The 24,873-nt window shown below is 48.5% G+C and overlaps 1 protein-coding gene across 1 annotated transcript in view; it reads left to right on the top strand.

The window, feature by feature from the left end:
- Positions 1-74: 74 nt before the first annotated feature.
- The window catches only part of CCDC40 (coiled-coil domain containing 40), a 49,183-nt gene continuing 24,384 nt past the window's right edge, over positions 75-24,873 (top strand). Inside the window, exons 1-11 of the mRNA XM_058562068.1 lie at positions 75-103; positions 383-566; positions 1,414-1,527; positions 1,963-2,442; positions 7,278-7,422; positions 8,625-8,800; positions 9,690-9,773; positions 9,846-10,065; positions 16,864-17,021; positions 17,210-17,332; positions 21,153-21,274. Of these exons, the coding sequence (XP_058418051.1) occupies positions 75-103; positions 383-566; positions 1,414-1,527; positions 1,963-2,442; positions 7,278-7,422; positions 8,625-8,800; positions 9,690-9,773; positions 9,846-10,065; positions 16,864-17,021; positions 17,210-17,332; positions 21,153-21,274 (1,835 nt within the window). The remainder of the gene's footprint in view (positions 104-382; positions 567-1,413; positions 1,528-1,962; positions 2,443-7,277; positions 7,423-8,624; positions 8,801-9,689; positions 9,774-9,845; positions 10,066-16,863; positions 17,022-17,209; positions 17,333-21,152; positions 21,275-24,873) is intronic.

Below are 24,873 nucleotides of genomic sequence, written 5' to 3' on the forward strand. Positions count from 1 at the left end.
GCCCAGGCCGCCCCGCCCGCCCAGCGCGTGGTCCCCGCCCGCCGGATGTTGACGGCGTCGCCTAGCAACGGGAGATGGCGGAGCCGGGCAGCCCGGCGGGCGGGTAAGTGGGGTCGAGGGACCGCGGGTCTCGGAGCGGCCCGCACGCCTCACTCTTTCCATAGCCACCTCGGCACCCCTTCCCCTCCACGCCCCTTTCCTCCTGCCTCTGCCCCTTCCATCCCACTCTCTAAGCCTTTCCCGCCCTCCCCGGCCACACCGCCCACTGCGCGCCCCCTCTCCCTTCTCACCTCCCGTCCCTTTGTCGTCTCCTGTACCCTCCCTCTTTCCCCTAGCTCCGGGCGCTCCCCTCTCTGAAACCCGGGACTCGCTGGCCCCGCAGTAACCATGGCAACCACTATGTTTGGCATTCCCTGCTACGGAGCCCAGAGCAGGGGTCTCTGCAGGGCTGGGGTCCGCGGGATGCGGCCCGGCTGTTGCGCTGTGAGCGAGAGACCGGCCCAGCCCCCGCCTCCCTCCTGGAAGGGCAGATCCCTCCCCCTTACCAGGCCTGGGGGTGGCAGGCGGTGGGCCAGGGTCCCTGTGTCAGGCAGCCCCACGGTGAATGTCCTGAGTACACAGATAGATGGTAGTCAGTTAAGATCCTAACACCAGGCCTCTGCTCTCTTATGCGTGGTTTAAAAGGATAGAAAGTATTTTAAAGAATTTGATCTTTTACCTTAGACACTTCAGTATTGTTTCATTTTTTCTAAAAAGTAGGTCTATATGTGCTGACATGGAAAGAAGTCCAGGTTACATTAAATGAAAAGACTAAATGCAAAGCAGTATGTAAAGTGTCATTTCTAATTTGCGGGGGGGGGGGGGGTGATGTTTAAATGCATAGAAAGATATTTGAAAGAATATACCCTTAAATCTCTTACTGTTACCACTGGTTATCTTGAGAAGTAGAGGAAAAGTCACAGGGGATTTTTGTTGTCTATATCACACATTTCTGTATTAGTTTGACTTAAAATAATGAGCTTGTATTTTAAAAAATAATTTTAAGAATGTAAATCATGCCATTCTTGTACTATCTAAATCATGGAGAAACTAACCAAGAGTTTCTAGAGTATTTGTCCTTTTTGTGCAATTTTCTCTTACTTTGTATTTCTTTTCCCCAGTTTTGTCACAGACACAAGTGTATTTATGGTGACTTTTCTGGTGTAGTCTACTTGTGCTGTTCCTTTAATACTTGGATAATTGTATTTTTCATTCATTCATTCATGGAGCAACTCTTTTGTGGCACTCTTGTGACAGGCATGATTGAGCACTGGGGTTAGTGACAAACGTGACAAAGTCATGGCCGGCAGCCAGAGGGGAGGCAGATAGTTAACAAGTAAATAGACACAGAATCCAGGAGGTGGTCAATGCCAGGACAAAGAAGGCTGTTATTTGAAACTGTTAAATTGTTTCTCTGCAACCAGGTCTCACCTGGAAGGAGACGCGACTTCTGCAGGAGAGGAGGACCAGAATAATGAAGGAGACAGGGTAAAGTTCCCTATGGGATGAATTATTCTGGGCTTGTATTTACTAGGAATTAAAGAGAGTTAGGACTTGCTCAAGAAAATTATACGATGATCTGGTTACCTTGCACTAGAACAGACTCAATTCAGTTGCAGAGAAACTCGATTTCCTTCCACCCCTTTCTAGAGTGTTGACAGCTAGTCAGGAATGCCACAGATATCCTACTCTTAGATTGTCCTGAGCTTCTCAGAACTCATTTCCTGGAATGAAGGATGCAAAATAATCACAAAAAACAGAGAGAGAGTAGATAAATTAAAGCGTGAAACATAATCTCTTAGTGACGCACAGAAATGCGTAGATGCAGTGGGAAACATCGGTATGATTACACTGTGAAGAATAAAACCTCACAAGAGCCTCTATACTTTGTTTCCTGATTTTTTTCCTGCCACATGGCTACAGGTATCACCGACAGAGAAGAGCAGTGACCAGAAAAATGAGGAAGCTGTTGGCGCTACAGAGCATTCTGAGGGGGAAATCACAAATGATGGGGAAATCACAAATGATGGAGAAATGGAAATCGAAGGGGAAGTCAAAACCGATGGGGAAGTCGAAATTGAAGAGGAAGTGAAAATGGAAGAGGAACTTAAATTTGAAGGGGAATTCGAGTCTGATATGGAAGCCACATCCTCTGAAGGCAAAGTCAACTCTACAGATCTGACTTATTCAGGGCTCAGTGCTGTGGGTGTGCCTGGAGGGGAAGCTGGCCCCACACACCCATATGAAGGAGCAAGGAGGGAAGCTGGTCTGGAAGACAGAGAGGCCCCCCGGCCATCAGAACCCACAGAAGTGGGGGTCATCTCCACAGAGCCATCCCAGCAAGTAGTAGGCTTATCTGAGCAAATGGGCCAGGATGCTTCTCGACGGAGGGTTAGCAAATCGGTGAGTGGCCCTGTGGTCTGTTCTACACAAGTGTTTTATTGCCGTGGGGTTTGTCAGCCTATGTGAGGAACTTAGGGTCCACTCTAAACACAAATTGCAATCCCTACTAGAAATTTCTTAGCAAACTTAGGTCTCAGGATCCACTATCAAATGTCAGGAGTTTCTGGACCCTCCAGAGGATGGGAACGTTCCTTGTAAGGACATCCAGGTTTCCAGTCTCTGGAGCAGCGCCATCCAGTAAAACTTCCCATGATGGTGGAAATGCTCTTCGTCTGCACTGTCCAATATGGTAGCCGTAGTCACGTGTGGCGGCAGAGCACCTAAAATGTGGCCAGGGAGATGAAGGAACTGGATTTTTAATTTTTTAAGATTCTAATTATTTAAATTTATATAACCACCTGTGGCTAGTGGATACCATACTGGACAGGGCAATTCTAGATAATAATGACAATGGTTACTTACATTCTTATAACTTTCCTTGTTTACTTTTAAGCAAGCACAGACTTATAGAAAAAGGGAAGTATGATAAGAGAACTTTTTATTTTTTTAAGCATTCAAGAGAGAGTTGCCCATCTGATGCTCCACGGCCTTCCAACGCTTCCATGTTCCCTCAAACGACCACAGTGAAACTAACAAAATCAGGAAATTGCGTTCTATTACCAGATAATCCTCAGGCCTCGTTCACCAAATGTGCCAATAATGTCTTCTAGCAGAGGTCCAGTTCAGAGTTGCCTGTTGCCTTCAGCTGTCACATCTCTTTAGTCTTAATCTTTCCTTGGCTTTGATGACCTTGACGCTTTCAAAGGTCACAGGCCAGCTATTTTGTAGAATGTCCCTCAGTTTGGCTTTGCCAGGTGTTTCCTCACGGTGCAGTTTGGGTTGCGATCCCTTGGCAGGAATGTCCCAGGAGGACGCTGTGCTCTCCTTGAGTCCTTTCGGGTGGTCCCCATTTCAGATTGTCCCATTACTGGTGATGTGGGCGTGGGTCACCTGATGAGAAAGTGCCAGCCTTGTGCATGTGAGGTTACCCTTCACCCCTTTGCATTTAAGAAGAATTGTGTGGGAAGGAGCTTTTTTTGTTTAAGATAGGAAAGTGAATATTTTCGAATGAGAAAAAAAATCACAACAGATTACCATCATTTTTTTAGGACTTCTTATTTCTCTCAGCAATGTGTACAGGTATAGCACAATTTTTGTAAGATTTATCCCTAACTATTTTGCATTTTCGATGCCATTGTAAACAGTTTCCAATTGTTTGTTGCTAGTATATAGAAATACAATTGATTTTTGTATATTGATCTTATATCCTGCAGCATTGTTAATGCCCTCGTTAGGTTTCACAGCTTTTTTTTATAGAATCCATAGAATTTTTCACAAGATGATCATGTTGTCTGCAAATAAAGGCAGTTTAACTTCTCCATTTCCAATCTGGATGCCTTTTCTTTCTTTTCTTTGTCTGACTTCACTGGCTAGAACCTCCAGCACAGTGTTGAATAGAAGCGGTGAGAGTGGACATCCTTGTCTTGTTCCTGGTCTCAGGGGGAAAGCTCTCAGTCTCTCACACTGAGTATGGTGTGAGCTGGGGGGTTTTATAGACGCCCTTTGTCAGGTTGAAGGAGTTCCCTTCTATTCCTTGTTTGTTGAGTACATTTTTATCATAAAAGGATGTTAGATTTTGTCAACAGCTTTTTCTGTGTCTATTAAGATGATTGCATGTTTTTTCTTTTTTAGTTTATTAATTTGGTGGTTACATTAATTGATTTTCAAATGTTAAGACAACTGCATTCTGAGATAAACGTGGGAAGATCCTTTGAAACTATGTAAATGTCCCAGTCCTCATAGAACTTTCAATTTATTCATTTACCTATTTATATCTGCATGGACTCATGGTTTCCCATTTCATCTGCTGGGTTATAATCCGTTGCTATCAATATTTATATTGATGCTCAAATTGTCCCCAATTTGGCCGGTGAGAGCCCATTTAAATTGCCCTTTGTGTCCTCTGACACACCCACATTCTTCTTCTTCTTCTTTTTTTTTAACTGCCATCCTTCTTTGAGCACTTTCTTGTTCTCTGGCACAGATTGCCCCAGCCCTAGAATCAGACATTTCTCTAGAAGCCTCGTTTCTTTTCATGGAAATAGAATTTAGAGGTCAAGATTTGGGTGTTTAGGTATTCTCATTGCCACTGGGATGTCACTGTCCCCAGGCCTTCTCAGTATTATACATACACGCTTGCACACACACACAACCCAGACATATACACATGCCACATACACACCACATGCCACACACACTACACACATGCACACATACACATCCCAAACACATACACATACCACACACACACAGCATACCACACACACACTATACACATGCACACCACATGCACACACGTACATCCCAGACACATACACATACCACACACACTACACACATGCACACCACACACACACATACATCCCAGACACATACACATACCACACACACACTACACACATGCACGTGCACACACACACACACTCACACCAACATTTCTCTAATTCAAATCCACCACTAAAGGGGTTCCTCCTAGTTTCCTCCCCTTCCATATTTGCAACTCCTTTTTCCAACAGTGAGAAGCCTAGTCCCATTATCCTTAGTGTATTTATTAATTTGATCAACCCCCCGATGTAACCTTCACCACACTTCCCAACCCCTGAGAGGACTATCCTCACCCTACTTGGGCTTGGACACCCTCACACTGGGCCACCCTGACTGTGGACACCCTTGTCACCCCGTTGGGCCAACCCCACCCAGGCCAACTCCCAGACATTTGGGCTCTGACTTTCCGTGCCGGGCTGTCCCCTGCAGGGACCTCTCCTCACCAAGCCTGACCCTGACACCTGTGCTCCACTCACCCCCCATGGGGACAGCCCCTGGAACCTGCCCCCCTCACCCTGTTCAGGCTCATCACCCCACATAGGGCCAGCCCCACCTGTTGGCTGCAGGTTTGAACTGTTTTGGAAGGGAAGCAAGAGGCAGGGCAGGGCTGAAAGAGGGCACAGTGCATTTCGCGATCATCGACTCTGGGCTGGACACTTCTGTGCCTGTGAGGTGTCTCAGCGAATCCTGACAACAACCCTGTGAAGCAGGAACTGTTGTTATCCCCACTGACAGATGAGGAAACTGAGGGGTGAAGGGACTTCCTTGCACAGAGTCGTGCAGCTGTGGTGGCAGGTCCCTCTTGCTCTGAAGCTGCCGTTCTGAACCATGAGGCAATGATTCCCTCCCCGCTCCATGAAACTAAAAGCATTGATAACTGGAGAGTAACAGATTCGATGTTTGATGAGCCGTAATCAAGCTTTATGATTACAAATGACAAACACATGATCAAAACCACTTTTAAGAATTGAACAACAACCACAACAAAATGATCAGTTTCTTCACCTTCTAAGATAACCAGGAGGTTTGAAGTGTTGGTCACTTGTTGAGCTGTAAACCCAATTTCCATCCTTGGGTCTAGTTTCTAGAAAATTCACTGGGAAACAGTTTCTAAATGTGATCAGCCAGAAGGGCAAAGACAAACCCTAAGAGAGAGCCCTATTTCCTTTCCTCCTGGCTGGTGCTCAGTCTTTAGGAGAAATAGGGATTGTATAGTGAGAGCTGCTGTGTTCAGCAGCTTGTAGGCACACCTCATCGCCTTCTCAGTAGGAGAAGCCCTTTCTGGACACCCCGCAGGTGGACTTTTGGCTCTGCCCCTATTAATGTCATTATGGTTCTGGATGCCTCAGAAGTCATTTCTAGAGTGAGCATCATCTGAGGAAGTACAGTTAGAAAGAGCATGAGCTGGGAGTTGAAACAGCCCGACATGAACCTGCCCTCGGCTGGCTGTGCAAACTTTAGGCAAGGTCTTTACTTCTGTGAGGCTGCTTCCCCTACAGATAACAGAAATGACTGGTGTTTCCCTCACAGGGTTGTTGTGCAGGGTCATTGTCTGTTACTAACATTCACCAGTTCATCATCAGCAATAATCACTGTCAACAATAATAGTTGCAAGAGTCTCTCTCTCTCTTTTTTTTTTTGTGAGGAAGATTAGCCCTGAGCTAACATTTGTCACCAATCCTCCCCCTTTTTGCTGAGGAAGATCAGCCCTGAGCTAACATCCATGCCAATCCTCCTCTTTTTGCTGAGGAAGACTGGCCCTGGGCTAACATCTGTGCCGATTTTCCTCTACTTTATATGGGACGCTGCCAGAGCATGGCTTGACAAGCAGTGCATGGGTGTGCGCCAGGGATCTGAACCCCAGGCCGCCCCAGCAGAGCGAACGCACTTAACCATTATGCCACGGGGCCGGCCCCACAAGAGTCTCTCTTAAAGCTAAAATGGAGCCAAGCGTTTTTATCAAGGGAAAATATTTTCTTATCGAAATGTTCCTAAACTGGAATGTTTAAAAGAAGAGAGGAAGAAACGGCCCTCTTGGGAGACCCTCACCCAGGGCTGAGGCATTCTGGCATCCTTTTATAAGGAGGATGCTCAGAGATGTTGCTTACCATCCTCAGGGAGATCAGCATTTGGGAGTAAAGAAACACACGTCCAACACAGGCCCACACCTCAGCATTTACAATTCACTACAGACCTGGACAGGCAGAGACCACTCCTGGATTCCTTGTGGGGGTGGGGGTAGATGTTTTCTATTTTGACCATTTGCAAAAGCCAAATATCTTTACATCCAAACGATTTTCTATTGCTTTAACAATTACGTTGAATTTTGAACACTATAATGAATCAAAATTGAGTAACTTCTCAGCTCTGATTAACCCTCATTGATTCAGGTTTGGTTGTTCTTGCTCTAGAAAAAATCCCATGAAGAGCCCCAGCAGAAGGTCTTTCCTCTGGCGGCACGACAGCACCTCAGACTGAGCCAGGGGAGCAGCATCACATCCTCGGACTTTGATGAGCTGCTCCTGTGCAGGGAGGAGCCCTCTGCAGAGGAGCCAGGTACCACAGCACTCACAGAGGCTGGCCTATCCATGGGATGAGCCACTTCACATCCCCTTCTGTGCGAGGATGCCAGTCATTCGCTGCCAGTTACCTTGTTTCCTATTTGGCTGTGAGCCTAAAGATAAAATAAGATTAATAGATATGGATAACATTTATGGAGCACTTACTCTGTTTTATCTTATTTAATCCTTACACTAACTCGATGGGTAGGAACCATTCTCCATTTTACATAGACCCTAGGAGTTGTTAAGTAACCTATCCAAGTAAGTGGCAGAACCAGGCCTTGAGACCTGATGATGCCCCAACCCACAGACCCTGACCGCCACTTCTCACTGCCTCCTGGTCTCAGAGAGGAGCTCAGCAACACCACCCCCAACATGCATCTGTTTGCTGAGTTTCAAAGGCTTTCCCAGCACAGCCCTGTCTTCACTTGGCTTCAGCATCCCAGTGTTGTGTACATGGAAAAGCAGATAGGGACGTTTCTTATTCCATATGATACAAGTGCATTGGTGGTGCAACTAACAAAGCCTTGTCACTCACAGGCAACATGAAGCCAGCACAGGTCTACCTGAGTTCAAAACAGAACAGGATCTCTCCAGCTCAGGGGACAGAAAAGCTGAAACTAGAGCCTCACCAATATTTCATTTCTTTCAATCTTGTCAGCTGTTTCCCATTAAAAAAAAAACAGTCTAGTCTATCCGTAAGAAGCCACCTTTCTATTCACTATCTATGTATAAAAAAGGACCTACAAGGGGCCGGCCCGGTGGCGCAAGCGGTTGGGTGCGCGCGCTCCGCTGCGGCGGCCCGGGGTTCGCTGGTTCGGATCCCGGGCGCGCACCGAAGTACTGCTTGGTAAGCCATGCTGTGGCGGCGTCCCATATAAAGTGGAGGAAGATGGGCACCGATGTTAGCCCAGGGCCGTCTTCCTCAGCAAAAAAAGAGGAGGATTGGCGGATGTTAGCTCAGGGCTGATCTCCTCACAAAAAAAAAAAAAAAAAAGGACCTACAAAACGTATTTCCCTCTTGTCTTTAAAATGTGATCATGAAAAGAAGACTGCTGAACGCTAACCACTGCATGCTTTTTCTTCTTCTTTTCCATCATGTTGCGTGAGGTTGGAAACCAGCCTTGCCTGACGACTCCCCCCAGGGGCATTGTTAACCACACTATTAACTCCTCAATGATGTTTGCTGCCCCCCAGTCATCTCCCCAGAGGAGTCTGAGGCCCACCCCACCGAAGGAGCCCCACCCGCGTTCCTGGACAGGATCCAGCAGTTAAGCATGGCCGAGGAAGGGGCTGTGGAGAGAATGGAGTCCGAGGGGAGTGATGAGGCTGAAGATGACGCATCCCAACTGGTGGTTTTGGACCCAGACCACGTAAGAAAATATCCCTAGGTTTTGCTTCTGTCCTACACGTGTTAAGAATGACTTAGAGATACTCCTTAAGCTGCACGGAGGCCCTCCTCTGCCCTGCGCCTCCATGGCCCCCTCCCCACCCCTCAAACGCCATGCCCCCATCTCACCTGTTCACTGAACAGTTTATCTGCATGGTTTTGGCCTGCTGCTTTGTAAAGTGTGCTCTTCTTTTAGATGCATACGCCCAAAGTCAGGGTTTCTCAACCTCAGCACTGCTGACATTCTCTGTGGTGGGGGCTGTCATGGGCACTGGGGGATGTTGAGCAGCATCCCTGGCCTCCACCCACTAAATGCCAGTAGCACCCCCCCTTAGTTGTGACAGCCAGAAACATCACCAGACATTCCTGGATGTTGGGTACTGGCAAAATCAGTCCCACTAAGAGCCTCTGCCTTGAGTGTACCAACCAGGTTATGAGTTCCTTGGTCTCACCCCTCTGGCAAGCACGGAAGCAAATCTTGATTGGATGGACCCATTTGGAAAGCCGAGGTGCTCCCGGTACTGCGGGAAGGGAAGGGTCAGGGGGTGCACTGGGCAAAAGGGCTGGGCGCTCATTTGCTGCTGGCATCCCAGGTGCTACTCATCACCACCACTCCCCCCACCCCCCCACCCCCCGCCCGCCCCGGAGGTTAAACTACGTCCACTGCCCCAGCTAACCCTGTCATTGTGCCAGAATGTGCACTCGGGTCTCCAGTGCCTTTAATTTGTGGCGTCTAGAGTAAGAGTCCGGGCAAAAGTGGGGAGCATCCCGCACGGGAGTCATTTCTGGCCCACGAGAGAGAGCTGAGGTGACTTAGGCTAGGCCCTGGATGGGACAGGAGAGTGACTGGGGGTGCTTTTTCATTGTTTTAGCCCCTGATGATAAGATTCCAGGCTGCCCTGAAGAACTATCTTAACCGACAGATAGAAAAACTGAAACTGGAACTTCAAGAGCTGGTGAGTTACCGGTCCAGCCTTCCGCGAGGTGCGTGCCTACACCTCGTGACCCAGTTTCTCTCTCTGGTGCAGGGCGCGGCCACCAAGCAAAGCCGAGTCCAGCGGCAGGAGCTGGGGGTGGAGCTCTACGGGGTCCAGCAGCACCTGGCCCGCCTGCAGATGCACCTCGAGAAGAGCCACGACCGCCACTCGCTCGCCGCGTGTGCGAGGCGGCAGAAGGAGGAGGAGCTGCGGAGCGTGCGGTCGCTCTACGCCAAGACCTGCGCGGCTGCCAACGAGGAGCGCAAAAAGCGTAAGGCGGCCACGCGCCCCGCGAGCCATCGCGACGCGGTGGGTTGTCCCCGCGTGCCATCGCAGGGCACTGAGAAAAGCAAGATGTGTTCGTGTCCTGGGGGTTTCCCAGCCTTCCTAGGGAGAGAAAGCATAAAAATGTCTTAAAAGACACCTAATTAGGCAAGGCAGCAAACGCTGAAACTGAGGGTACACAGAGTCAGGGTACACAGGGTCAACAGCAGAAGAGGCCAGTGGGCTGCGGGGGGTCTCGAGGCTGGCAGGTCCAGAAGGCGAGGGAAGGGCAGAGCGGGCAGGGTTTACATAAGTGGGACGGATAGGTGAGACCTGTCTGAAGGGCAAGGACTGGAGCGAGCTGGGGGCCCGTGGCCCGGGAGCCGGGCAGCCTGGGGCTGTGTGCAGGTTAGGGGCACCCAGGTGGCTTTGGGCCAGATGAGACAGTGGAGCTATGACGCATCACATGCACCCTTACTACTGAAGCAACACCCCCACGCACAGGGCAGAGGTCGTAGGTCACAGTGAACAGTGGCTTCCCATGTGCTGCGGATTATTTTAGTCTTTATAGTTTTTACATTTCCAACTTTCTTTGTCAACTCTCTTACTGTTATAACGGGGGAACTCACCTAAAGGAATTGGGAAGAAAACAGAATCACACATGTATCTGGACTGTGGCTGGAAAGAAACATTTTGGACCTTGAGATATGCAGGAGAGGTTTCCAGATTGACAGAGTCCAGGTAGGTGCTCACTTATCAAGCACCCCTCCCCCATTACCACCAAATTAACAGAAAATACCCAAAAGAGAAGGACACAACATTCACAACAAAACAATAAAGAGCCCATCCTCCAGATGTAACAGAATGTAGACCAACTTGAAAGAGGACACAGGCCGCGCGCGCGCGCGCACACACACACACACACACACACACACACACAAAAGCAGTGAGTGCCCACTAGCGCCCCTCAGCAGAGGCTCAAAGTATGATGGGCTTCTGGAAAGATCTGAACATATTCGTGGACTTTGTGTCCTTTCTGGAGGTCACCAGGGAGCAGGAGCAGAAGCTGTCCAGCCAAGCAAGGATTCCATCTAATGGCACCTTCTCAGCACAAACGGATGCGGGAGATGGTCCCAGCCCTGCCATGGTGCTGCCACTGCACTGCCCCTTAGGAGAAACGTGGGGATTTGCCGCTGGAGAATGTCCACAGTTGCCCGGCTCACCTGGGAGGGAGGTGAAGCCCACCTGTCACTAAACCTTCACATCGAAATGTGAGTCATCAGTGGCCATCTCCAGACTCGAGAGGAGACGGCCTGGACGGACAGAGCAGACACCTCCAGACGCAGGCCTGATTGCAAAAAGAGAGGAGTGCACGAGCATGCACCAGTTGATGTTCTGCAGGAGATTCCAAAGGACATCACGTCAGTCAAGTGAGAGCACAGGGTTAGGGAAAAGGGTACTTGGAATTCAAAAAAATAATCATCCTCCCAAAAAAAAGGCACTAAATAGACAAATCAATACTGCTGAAAATTGAACTTGTGAACTGAGAGGCCAATTTGAGGAATTTTCCCCAGAATTCAGAGCAAAAACCCAAAGCGATGGACATTTTCAGAAGGAGATAAAAGACCTGGACGATAAATCTGGGAAAGTCAATATCTATAAAATAAAAATTCCAGGAGATTAGGGGCATTAACCAATGACATCAGAGGAAAACATTTGCTTGAGTTCAAGAGAGATGAATCTTCAGACATAAAGACTCACAGAAGGCCAGACAGCGGAGGAAAAAATAAACATGCCTAGACACAGCTGGTGAAATTTTTAAATTCCAAAGGTACAGGAAAAAATGATACAGGCTTATAGGCAGGACAAAACCAGATTCCAGCAGGAGGGGAGCGGCCGACTAGCAAGGGTAGCCCTTTAGTCGTGGTCTCAACCCGCTGCCCCTTGCAGGGACCCAGGGAGAGCCCAAAGCCCCTGGGACCCCACCCAGCCCAGATTCCCGACTCATTTGTTGTGGGAAGGGCCAGGCATCATTTGTTTTCTTTCTCTCTTTCTCTCTCTCTCTCTCTCTCTGCCCCCCTCCCTCTGCCTCTCCCCCTCTCTCCCTCTCCCCCTCTCTCCCTCTCCCCCTCTCTCCCCCTCTCCCTCTCTCCCTCTCCCTCTCCCTTCCTTCCTTCCTTCCTTTTTTTGTTTTTAGCATTCCAGGTGATTCTAATGTGCAGCCAGGGCTGAGAGTCACAGATCTTAAATATAAATGACAGTGTAGCAATGCTTACAGAGTCTAAGGGAAAAGGATAAAGAGTCAGGTCTGCCTGAGATTACAAACGATTTCAGAATTAATGACAGAGTCCACATATGAAAACTTCAGGGAGCAAAAGTACTCAGATAAAACCCAGGACCTTGCATAGTTTCATTTACATTTTCATTAACAAGACTGTAAATAAGACATTCTAGTCAAGAAGCTAAAAAAAGGTAAATAAACCAAAAGAAGTAGGAAGAGGAAATTAGTAAAGTTAAAAAGCAGAAACTGGTAAAATAAAAAATGGAAAATGAGTTGACCTGATAGATAAAAATACTTATTTTTTGAAATGGCCAATAAACTTCTGGCATGTCTGACAAAGAACAAAAAGGATATAACATAAGTAACAACATTGGGAATGAGGACAATTCAGAGGAATTATTACTTTTTATTTTAAGAAAGCTATGCACTGTACTGATTTCATCATTGAAGAAATTGAAAATGTTGTCAAAAGTGGATTTTCCCTAAAAGTACCGGTCTTTGAAGGTGTTATGGAAGAGTCCTGCTAACCCTGAAAGGAACCGACACCCCCTGTGTTATTAGCACTCCAGGGGTGGACTCTTGGGGAAACTCGTCCCGGCCTGTTTTACGGTCTTAGTATAACCCTTACTGCAAAGGCTGACAATGCACGAACACCGAAAACTGTGCAGCAGTCCCACCCACCAGGGGTGAAAATCCTAAATATTAGCAAATTGAGTTCAGCAATATATTAAAAGAAAAATACCCTGTAGTCAAAAAGGGTTTACTTCTGGAATTCAGGAATAATTTGAAATCAGGAAATCTACTAATGTAATGCATTATATTCATCAGTTAAAAGAGAGAGAAAAAAGATTTTCTGGGTGGGCTGAATGAGTGTTTGATAAAACTCATCGTCCATCCTAAACTATGATAGAAGGAAAGTTCTTTGTAAGTATTGATCAGAAACTAACAAGAGAATTTTACTCCATGGAAAGCACTGGAGAAATTACAGTTAAAATCGAGAGAGCTGAGGATGCTTGCTAGCGCCACTGTCAGCATTGATTTGGAGGTTCCAGCAATGCAAGAAAACAGGAAAAATAAATGAGGTATAGATTTTGGATATGAAATGATGAAATTCTCATTCTCTACCAATGATATGATTGTTTACCTGCAAGATTCAAGATTACTGATGAAGAAAGCTAATAGAAACAGTAAGAAATCAGCAAAGTAGCTGAATACCATATCTACAGTTTTCTTCTATACCAGTAATATCCAGTTAGGAATTACAATTTTTAAAAAATCTCGTCCATAATGGCTGTAGCAACCATAAAATACTTAGGAATAAATCTAACAAGAAGTGAGTGAGCTTTTCTGAAGAAAAACAATAAAATTTTGCTAAAACACATAAAGCAGGTTTAAATAAATGGAGCTCCCGTGTTACTGAACTGAAAGACACAACATAAAAGCATCATTTCTTTCCAAATTAATAACTAGTTCAGTGCAATTCCAGTTAAAATCCACAATGGAATGTTTTGGGTGAACTTAAATTTATTAAACATAGTTATTTATTTTCTCATTTTCAAAAAGTAATCATTTAAAATCCGAGAACTCAGGAATGTAAAGTCCCCTGCCTCCCCCCTTCCCCCAGCCCCCTCCACAGAGGCACCCAGTATCATTGGTTCTTGTGTATTCTTTCAATGATATTTTTGCATATAAAAGCAAAATTACGAAGGGGTGTGTATATATGTATTTCCTCTATTTTTTACGCAAGCAGCTGCATGGTACACCGATTGCTCTGTTCCTTGCTTTCTTCCACTTGTCAATGTGTGCTGGAGATTATTCCATAGCAATACCTGAAAAGCTCTCCATTCTCAACGAAATGATTTTAAAGTTCACTTGGAAGACTAAATGCACGAGAATATCCAAGAAAATTTGAAAAGGAAGGATAATGAAGGAAAATTGTCCTATCAGGTATCAAAACACCATATCACTCTATAGCGGTTAAGACAGAATGGTGCTGGAAGGAACCCAGACAAGCAGAGCAATGGAGCAGAGCAGAGTTCCAGGAAAGTCACTTGGTCATTCAGCTGTTTGCTGCAAATTACAGAAAGGGGCAGGTCGAATTTTTAAATCACTGAATATTTTTTGGTCATTTGGCCATCTGGAAATAAATGCCTAGATCCCTATTTCGCACTATACAAAAAACAAGTTCCAGGTACAGGAAAGATTTAAGAAAATCACAGAAGCATTAATAAGAATAGATAAGATCATTTCTTTTATAATCTTGGGATGAGGAAGGTCTTTGTAAGTGTGGCATGAAGTACGGAGGCCAGAGAGGAGGAGTCAGACAGGTCTGATCATATAAAAACATAAAACTTATCTGTCAAGAAGTGTGATAAAGTTAAAAGACAAACACAAATGGGAAAAAAAAAACATTGAAACATCTGTGACAACATCCATATCTTCTGTTTTAGTGTTCCATTGCTGGGTAACAAATTACCACAAATGTAGGGACTTTAGCCGCATTTATCTATTTGCTCACAGTTCTCTAGGTCAGAAGTCCAGCGTGGCTGACTGGGGCTCCACTTGGGGCAGCACAAAGCTGAACTCAGGTGGTGGTTGACAGTTCTCTCGGGAAGATCTGGAGAAAATCCACTTCCGCATTCATTTGGTTGGCGAAATTCATCTCCTTGGGGTTGTAGGACTGAGGTCTTGCTTTCTCACTGTCAGCTGGGGTCCCTCTCAGCTCCCGGAGGCCACCCACATTCGTTGCCATATGGCGCCTCTATCTTCAAGCCAGCAATGGAGAATTTGCCCTTGGTCAAATCCCTTTCACCCTGTGAATCTCTCCAACTTCCTTTTTTGCCACCAGCCAGAGAAAAACTCTGCTCTTAAAGGGCTCACCTGCTTAGGTCAGGCCCACTTGGTAACTTCCCTTTTGCCATGTAATGTAACATAATCACAGGAGTAACACTGGGGGCAAAGGTCATGGGAGCCATTTTTAAATTCTGCCCACCCTGTCTTTATTCCATAAAGAGCTCTTAGAAGCCAATCAGTGAAAGACGACTCTCCCGGGAGAAGTATGGCCCATGAAATGAGCAGGCGATTTGGAGAAGGAAAAAGACAACTGGTCATTAAAACTATGAAAGTAGATTTAACTTCACTAATATTAAAAGACTGCAAATTAAAGAGAATATGTGAAAATTTGACTTTTAGTTACTCAACCAGCAAAGAAGAAAAGAGGGCTTGAGCTTAGGGCCCTTAGGGAAGCATGGCCGTGCACTCTCGCACATTTAGGTGGGAGGCTGCATAGCCAGCTCAGGCTGCCATGTGAAGTGCCACGGACTGGGCAGCTCCCACGAGAGGTGTTTTGTTTTCTCGCAGTCTGGAGTCTGGAGGTCCGAGATCAAGGTGTCGGCGGGATGGGTTCCTCCTGAGGCCTCTCGCCTTGGTTTGTAGACAGCCGCCTTCTCCCTGTGTCCTCACACCATCTTCCTTCTGTGCGTGTCTGCGTGCTGATCTCCTCTTCCCATGAGGACACCAGTCCTAGTGGATCAGGGCCCACCCTACTGACCCCGTTTTACCTTATTCACCTCTTTAAAGGCCCACTCTCCAAATACAATCCCCACCCCCGGCCACCCGAGACCACTCTTTCTACAAGACCTCCTGCCTCATTTCTCCCCTTCCCCTCCTTTCTCCTCCCCTATAATTCTTACCCACCCAGGAGCCAGAGAATTCTCTAGTGTTCGAATTTTTGCAATCATCTTGGATGTAAAACATTTTTTTTTCGAGTTTAGAGTATATCCCTCAAGAACACCCGCCTCCAACCCGACGTCCCCCGGCAGCCTTTTGGTCTATAAATCGATTTTCTGTTCGGATCTATCCACTGAGAAAGGACCACTCTATGCAAATGAGCAGTGACTGACTGAGGCCTAGCCCGTAAATAAACTTCTAGCTTTATGAATCAGTCCCATGTGAGTTTTGTTAAAAGGAGTCAGTTCCTCAGGGAGTGGTCTCCTCTGAGCGCACGGACAAAAATCCATTCTCTGACACCTTGTTGGGAGTGAAAAGTGCTGCCCCTGCTGGCCGGGCCATGGGCCAGCCTTCGTCCTTCCGGCTTGTGCCCCACGTGGCCATTTCAGTGCCAGGGGCTTCCATGGAGCTTCAGGCTCTGGTTTCCTCCTAGGGGTTTAGGACTCTACCCAAGACTGCTAACCCCTAACTGGTAGGAAATCTGCAAGATTAACAGGCAGCTGTGTAACCTGACACTATTTCATTGTGTCCACAGACAGAGGGAGGATCTCAACTATGGTGGGAAATGGAGCAGCTTGTCACAATTTGTGGGCATAGATTACATATATTTTGGTTTCTCCAATTAGATTGTAAGGTCTTTGATGGCAAAGTCTGGGTCTTTGTAGTTTAAAAGCAGTTTCCCAGTCTCACCCTACGATGGCAGGAAGGGTGCTGTTTCCCATCTCTTCTGGGGTGTCAGGCCAAATGAAGACGTGTGTAGGATGATGGCACAGCCTTCCCCTCTTTCTCCCCCAGTGGCAGCTCTGCAAGCCGAGATGGAGAACCTGGCCCTGCATCTCTTCTACGTGCAGAACATCAACCAGGACGTGCGCGATGACATCCTCGTGATGAAGCAAGTTGTGAAGAAGTCCACAGTGGAGCAGATGAGAGCCGAGACGGAGAAGAAGAAGCAGGTATTCTGCACATCTGGCCCACATTTAACTATCGCTAAACTTTTGATTGTCCAGAAGGCACCTAGTTTTGCCTCTTGTGTGAATACTGCAGTCCGGAGAGGCCGTGGCCAGTCCTGGGGTCACTGACTTGGGTCAGCGGTTGGTGGAGAATTGTCCTTGAGGTGCCGACGTGTCATTTTGTTTTCCAGGATCTGAACGTGGACCAGCTCACCACCCGAGCCAACCAGCTGGAAGAACAAATCGCCCTGTTTGAGGCTCAGTACTGTGCCCAGGCCGAGGACACCCGGATTCTCAGGAAAGCAGTGAGCGAGGTAAGAGGGACACCAGCAGGGCTCATATAGAAACACAGAAACACCCATTTAGCACCCACCACATGGCGCCCAGACAGTGCCCACGTGCTTCTTGAGTGAATAGCTAAGCCCCCAATTAGCCGGCAAGCTGGCTGCACAGCTGTGCCTCTCCATTAGCATCTCAGAGCATCTGGCTGACCCATGGTGGGCACGCAGAAGATACCGACTAAGTGATGGCCAGTATTTTTATTCCTACTGTAGCCAATGATAGGCCGAAAGGCCTCCCAGGAGTTCCGACGTTCTGTTCTGCTTGCTGGCAGATCCTCAGCAAGCTCTTTAGTGACAGTGGGCCTCTTCCAGGGGGGCCAACGTCTCTCTAACGATTCTCAGCCCGTGAGCAGCCAGCACCCCTGGGCAGTGCCCACATCCCCACTCCATGTGGAGTAAGGGAGGAGATGAGCGCAATGCAGCACAAAATCAGTGGCAGACACTAGAAATCAAAGTTGCTGTGACGTTTTAAAAAATCTGTGAATCACCATCTGCGTTCATGTAGGCAGGAGGAGATGAGGAAAACAATGCACTGTTACTGAAGGAACGGAAAAAGGGCTTGGATGAATGGACAAACACATCTGGGTCCATATGGGAAAGCTGCCAAGGCCCTCCAACCTGTGAAATTGTTATAATCTAGAATGTGTTCTAATCAGAATCTCAAAAAAACAAAAAACAGTTTTTTTAGTTAGCAAAGCAATTCTTAAGTTTATCTGAAAATAAATTCAGAAGACTAGCCAAGACTTGTTTTGGAAGGGAAGGTTCACGAAGGGTGATCCGCTGTCCCAGTTTGCTTGGAACCGAGGGCTTTCCTGAGGCGTGGGACTTTCCCTGCTGAAACCGGGAGAGGCCTGGGCAAACCAGGGTGGTGGGTCACCCCAGCACGCCCTCCCAAATGTGAAAATATACTGGAAGGCCCTAGAGGCTAAAAGTATGTGTTACTGGAATCCGGGTAGGCCAGGGGAGCCTGTGACAGAGCCAGAAACAAGCAGACGTTTATATAAAAATATAGCAGATTATAAATTAGTGGAGAACAAGTGAATTATGTGTCCAATGATGTTGGGACATTTGGTTAATCATTTGGGGAAAAAAATTAAATATTTTTCTCATACCACACACTAAAATAAATTCCATATGGGATCAAGTATTTAAATGGGGCAAATGTACCGAAGAAAATAAAAGAAAAATATTTCTAAAATCCTGGGTTGGAGAGGCCTTTCTAAGCATAACACCTGAGGCAGACACTTTAAAGGAAAAGATGAGAAGGTGGACCACTCCAACCAGAGCTTCTGCAGGTTAAGGACGCCATCAACAAGATGAAAAGACAGGAGACACACCAGGAAAGAGAGGCTTTCAACTATGAGGGAGTTTGGTGGTGTGAAGAGGTGTTGAAAATCAATGAGAAAGATCCATACACGTTTCGACTGTACGCTGATCGTGTACACGATGCTGTCAAGTTTTCTTCTGTTACGTCCTCTTGTGCCTTCCACCTCTCCCTCGGTGTGTCTCCACCGGGGCGGGGGTGGGGGGGGCGGCTCGCCCCATGGTTGTTCATTTTGCATTCCCACGCTCAGAACTGCATGTGGCCCATGGCAGTGCACCCTAGACGTTCTAGAATGAACAAATGAGGAACCGATGATAGAGAAGTGCACGACTGGGAGTTCTCCCACCGCGTTGGCAAAGATGAAAAAAGGCAGAGGGAATGGGCCTCCCATGCTGGTAGTGAAAATGCAGATTGGTCTTGATCAATTCTTTATCCAAAGACAATATTGTAATTCGTATGGGGGAGGAAACTCCCCTACCCTCTCCCAAAATATCACTGCTTGGACTTCATTCCAAGGAAACTACTAAAGATGCATGCAAGTAAAATTTTGTACGTTGAAAACTGCACAAACAAAATGGATAGAGAGTCACTGGGAACACAGTGTTGTGTGTAATAGTAAAGAAGAGTCCCAGGCAGAGGGCATTGGGTAAAGACCTTAGGCTACATCCGTGTGGTGGAAGACTATCCCGCGACAAAGTAGATGCTTGCTGATGTGGAAACCCATTCATGATATGCTAATTTTTAACTCTAGGTTACAAAACAACATTTAGAGTATGATTCCGTACACATTCACACACACGCAGAGGAAGATAATACCGGGCTGTTAGAAATGGTTAACTCTAAGTTAAGGGATTATTGTTAATTTATTTTCTTTTTGCTTATTTGCATATTCTGATTTGCATAGAATGATCACTTATTTTTTGTTAATGAGGAGGGTGTTTAAAACATATAAAGACTGAATTCTGCCCTGATCTTTGATCTCAGCCTGCACTTTGGTCAGCAAGCCCTTTTCTGGCAGCCTCGGGGAGCACCATGGGGAGGTGCCCGCCTCTGGCTGGCACGGCCCCACACAGCCCAGCCTGGGGAGGGGACCAGTGGGTTTTGGTGCCTGCTGCCTTGGCCAGGAACTTTTGGGCAGTGCTCAGCCTGCTCCACGGCACACAGCAGCCTCTTCAGTTAACAACTTACTCAAATATGGAAATGTCTCACTAATTGTAGTACAATTAATTCATGCATTTTATGCTCTATAGTAGTGATGAATAGATGATATAACCCTCACAGTTGAGAGTGGTGTCCCCAGGGGGGACGCTTCCTTCACGCCCAGTGCTACCCTCTTATCATCCCTGTGGGTGTTCGAGTCCTCTCTGACGCCCTCCAGCATCTACCAAGCGTGTCTGGAGCGTCACCGTGAGCAGGCATTTCTGGGACTCCGCATCGACATGAAGGTGCTCGTGACATAATGCCGGTCTCAGCCGAGCCCCCTCTTGGTGCCCCTCCTGTAATTCAGCTCTCTGCCGGCTCGCTAACAGTGCAGTGATTCCATTGGGAATGATCCGTCAGGACTTTCTGAGTGCCACTCAAAACAGCAAGTGTGACGGAGCTAAGAACGCGCTAGGCATACAGGCGTCACTTCATTTGATCCCACAGCCCCAGGATGTGGTACTGTTACTCTTATCCATGTCACAGCCAAGGACACTGGGGACAGGGAGGCGAGGTGGCCTGCCTAATGCTGAGCTCTCAGCCCGGGTAGCCAGTCCTTACCCTGCACCCCAAACATAAATAAACCCTCCTTGCCTTTGGAGTAAATTCCTGATCCTTCCACCTAATTTCAAGCCCCTCTCCACATGGGCCCATGCCCTTATCCTAGTTGGTCCCCACCGCCGCCACTGCGTTCTGGGACATCCAGCCTCAGCTCATCCTGTCCCCACCTCTGAAACATGTTGTCCACCCCACCCTCCTGCCCGTCCAGCTCTGCCTCCTCATCCCCAGTCTAGGTAGGCCCTGCTTCTCTCAAGCGGATGCTCACATCCAGCCACGTCAGTCTCCAGACAAATGTCCTCCGTCCAGCATAGGCTCCTTAAAGGAAGGGGTGCCGGGCACCAAGGCTGCACCCATACTGTGTGACCTGAAACTGCCATCTGTGGATGGGAGTCATCCTGAGAATCGACGACCTCGGCTCACCCCTGCGTTTGGGGTCTGGCGGGGGGCATCAGCCAGCCGCCTTCTCCTCGCTCCCTGGGCACCAAGCACCATGGGACCCTGAGCAAAGGCACAGACGGGTGTGCCAGGAGTCTTTAGAGCTGTGTTTGGTTTCATGGTTATCCTTTAGCTGGTGCACGATAAAGAAGAGCAAGGGTCCCGTAGGGAAGGAGCTGATTTGGGAAAGTCGGGGCTCTCCCACGTTCTTTTGGGGCTTTGAGCAAAATAAAACAAGACCAACGTGCACGTAACCCCGACTCTCCACTGCAGGCCTGCACGGAAATAGACGCCATCAACATGGAGAAAAAGTGCATCCTGCAGCAGTGGGCCACCAGCCTGGTGGGTATGAAGCATCGTGACGAGGCTCACAGGACCATCCAGGAGGCGTTCAGGTGTGGGCATCCAGGACGGGCCTCTCCCACCCTTCTGGTGTGCCGCAGTGGTGGGGGCTGGGTGGCTCAGGGGACAGGCAGGACCTGGGTGAGCGAGGCCAGAGCTTGTGAGACGTGTGGGAGTGCAGAGGTGGGCGGGGGCGTGGACCACGTACTCCCCCCTCGTCCCAGGTGAGCGCGGAGCACAAAGGGTGCACCTGCAGCCCTGCAGCCTGCAGCCGCTTCCGTCCTGAAAGCTCCCGCATTGTTCGCCAAGATCTCAGCGTTTCTTAAGTGCTTTCACACTTTCCATGACACCGGGAGCAGCAAAGCTTTCACACTCAGATTTCCTGGGAGGATTAAGGAGAAACAAGGAGAGAGAGAGAGAGAGAGAGAGAGCGCGGTATTTATCTTTGGGAGATAAAGGTGTCCCTTTGATGCTCAGTTTCACCACCTGTGTGCAGAAACTCCATCCCTTCGCGATTGTTCTGCCGAGGGCTGAGTTCCAACCAAAATCCTGTGTTAATCTACCCTCGAAGGGGAAGGAAGGGGCCCCTTCCTCCTGTCCCCCTCCGTCACTTCTAGAGGTGGACGTGTGGCTTGAGCCAGAGGTTGGGGGGTGGGCTTCCAGGCACAGTGCCACCTTAATTCCCCAAGCTGCCAGGGTGATCGGGACCCAGATGTGATGCCCGGGTTCTGGAGGGGCCTTCAGCTCGGCCTCCACTTCTGGCGCCCGGCACACGGCCTGGCAGAGAGCAGGTGCAGCCTTGCTGAATGCGGGAATGAGTAAATGAATGAATCGCTTTGTCAGTCCCATAGCATGGTTTCTGGTAGTCGTACAACTAGGAGATACTTTTCCTTCTTGGTCCTGTGATTAAAAAACATACAAACAGGGGCCGGCCTGGTGGCGCAAGCGGTTGGGTGCGCGCGCTCCGCTGCGGCGGCCCGGGGTTCGCTGGTTCGGATTCCGGGCGCGCACCGAAGTACTGCTTGGTAAGCCATGCTGTGGCGGCGTCCCATATAAAGTGGAGGAAGATGGGCACCGATGTTAGCCCAGGGCCGTCTTCCTCAGCAAAAAAAGAGGAGGATTGGCGGATGTTAGCTCAGGGCTGATCTCCTCACAAAAAAAAAAAAAAAAAAAACATACAAACAAAAAAACCGAGGCACATATGATTGTTTTTAAAACAAGACGTATTTACATGAATAATGCTGGATGAAAAGTACTCATTTCCTGGGGCCGGCCCAGTGGTGGGGTGGTTGAGTTCACATGCTCTGCTTCAGAGGCCCAGGGTTCGCAGGATCGGATCCCGGGCAGGGACCTACACACGGCTCATCAAGCCATGCTGTGGCGGCGTCCCAAATACAAAAAAGAGGAAGACGGGCACAGAGCTTAGCTCAGGGCCAAGCTTCCTCACCCACACACAAAAAAAGTACTCGTTTCCTTCACCTCCCTGAGTCGACAATATAAAGCCAAAGGGGGAATTGTGGAATTGTCCAGGTAAATTCTGGCTGAAGATCTGCTTTCCCTTTAAATACGCAAGTAGAGGAGCCAGGGTCGGCTGCGGGGCAGCTAGGAGGGGGACACTTAGGCTTCTCCCTGCACTGCCCTGCCCTCGCTGTGCTCCAGAGTGTGTGGTGCGGGAGAGACCTTGGCCGGCTGCAGGGGCGGCTGGGAGGGGGACACTTAGGCTTCTCCCTGCGCTGCCCTGCCCTCGCTGTGCTCCAGAGTGTGTGGTGCAGGAGAGACCTTGGCCGGCTGCGGGGGGGCTGGGAGGGGGACACTTGGGCTTCTCCCTGCACTGCCCTGCCCTCCCTGTGCTCCAGAGTGTGTGGTGCGGGAGAGACCTTGGCCAGCTCGGCAGCTTCTCCTTCTGCCCGACGTGGACAGTGTGTCAGGTCAGGGCTGAGGTTCTCGTGGCCTGTGTTCCCCCGCAGGGACCCTGGGGGACAGGCACCACCTCCAGGACCCTCCTGCTCCTGTGTCTCCAGGACTAACCCAGAGTGTCCCCGCCAACTCCTCCTAGCCTAGTCCCCAGGCTATTTCTGCGTGTCTCCGGAGACGTGGCTTGGCCACCCTCCTTTTTCTTTTTTCTTAAATTTCATCTTTTGGATAGATAATATGGCCACTTGGTCTTTGTAGGTCTCCCTCCCTCCCCCATCCTGCATCGCCCAGTGTCCCTTCCCACAAACAATGCTCCTGGTTTCCTGGGTTTCCTTCTCTAGACATTCTGTGCAGTCATAAGAAAACACAGGTATCCATGCTCTTCGTTTTCTCTGTTGCATTGAGGTAGCATGCTGTATACACTGTTCTGTGTCTTGCTTTTTTCATTCAACAACATGTCCTGAAGATCTTTCCAAATCAAAAGACAAAGACCATTCACGTCTTCTTTTTCCACTGCATAATGTGCCGTTGGGCCGATTCTGGAGGGCAGGTTCCCACAGGGGCGTTCAGGTCATTCACACTCCTTCTCTATTGCACTGTTGCCATACATACCATGTCCAGGGTTATTATGTTTTATATTATGTATATAATTATATTATATTCCCTATCAAGCCAGGAAGCTCTGGGTCCAGGGTGTGCACGTGCGCTGGTCTGGCATTTATTTCCCAATAAGGCTGTGACAGTCACACCAGCGGTGTTCCAAAGTCCCGTGACAACTCAGCATGTTACCACACTTTTGGATCGTGCCAACCTGACTGATGAGAAAAATGATATCATGTTTTTAAAATATGCATGCATGGAATGTTCAGTGAATATTTTAGCAAAATACACACACACACACACACACACACACACACACACACACACACATGTCCCCCTAACAACAGGTGATAGAGCTCTGGTTGTGGCTCAGCTGTGCTTCCCGCAACTCCACACGTCAGCCGCAGAGGAGTGAGGCCCGCTTTACAGCATGGTGACTGCACAGGAGACTGGGAGATGTGCATTATAATTGTAGGGATGTGCTGTCTTCACCCAGAGAGGTTTGAAGAAGGAAGTCTGAGCCTGTTTAACAGAAGGTCAGGGCATTGCAAAAATAAAAGGTTGCATTGCTGATGACTTCCAGGCCAGTTCAGCGCCTGAACTAAACACCCAATACCAATTCATTGATGTTCAAGTGTGTAGACTACTTTAAAAAATGGGCGAAAATGGTGATGTTCTTGGTTGATGCTTAGGAAGTTGGACATGAGGCCAGTGCCTGGCAGCTCTCTGGGCAGTGTGGGGTCCCCGTGGACCAGGCCCCGCAGGCTCTGAAGCCGGGTTTTGCCATCATGTCGAGCATGCGTCTGGTAAATACTCGCCAGAGGCTGACATACAAACGAGAATGCCAGTTGACTCATGTCCACCATGAAATGTAAGCGCCAAAGGACCCGGTTCGCGATCCTCAGACTAGCAGATGCTTGTCTGTGGGAATGACACAGGACCACTGCTCAGGGAACGGCTGAGCGGCAGAAACGATGAGGCACCAGGCCGCCTGCCTCCTGCCCGTTGCCCCGGCTGCCAGGTGGCCACGCAGGGGCAGGTGCCCCGCAGCCCTCCCAGGGCGCTTGCCTTGTGCCACTTGGGCATCCTCCGTCACCGTGTGGCCTTTTCCGTCACCTACCCTTGATGCTCATGTGAT

This window comes from Diceros bicornis, chromosome 18 (genome assembly GCF_020826845.1).
Source record: "Diceros bicornis minor isolate mBicDic1 chromosome 18, mDicBic1.mat.cur, whole genome shotgun sequence".
Lineage (NCBI taxonomy): Eukaryota > Metazoa > Chordata > Mammalia > Perissodactyla > Rhinocerotidae > Diceros > Diceros bicornis.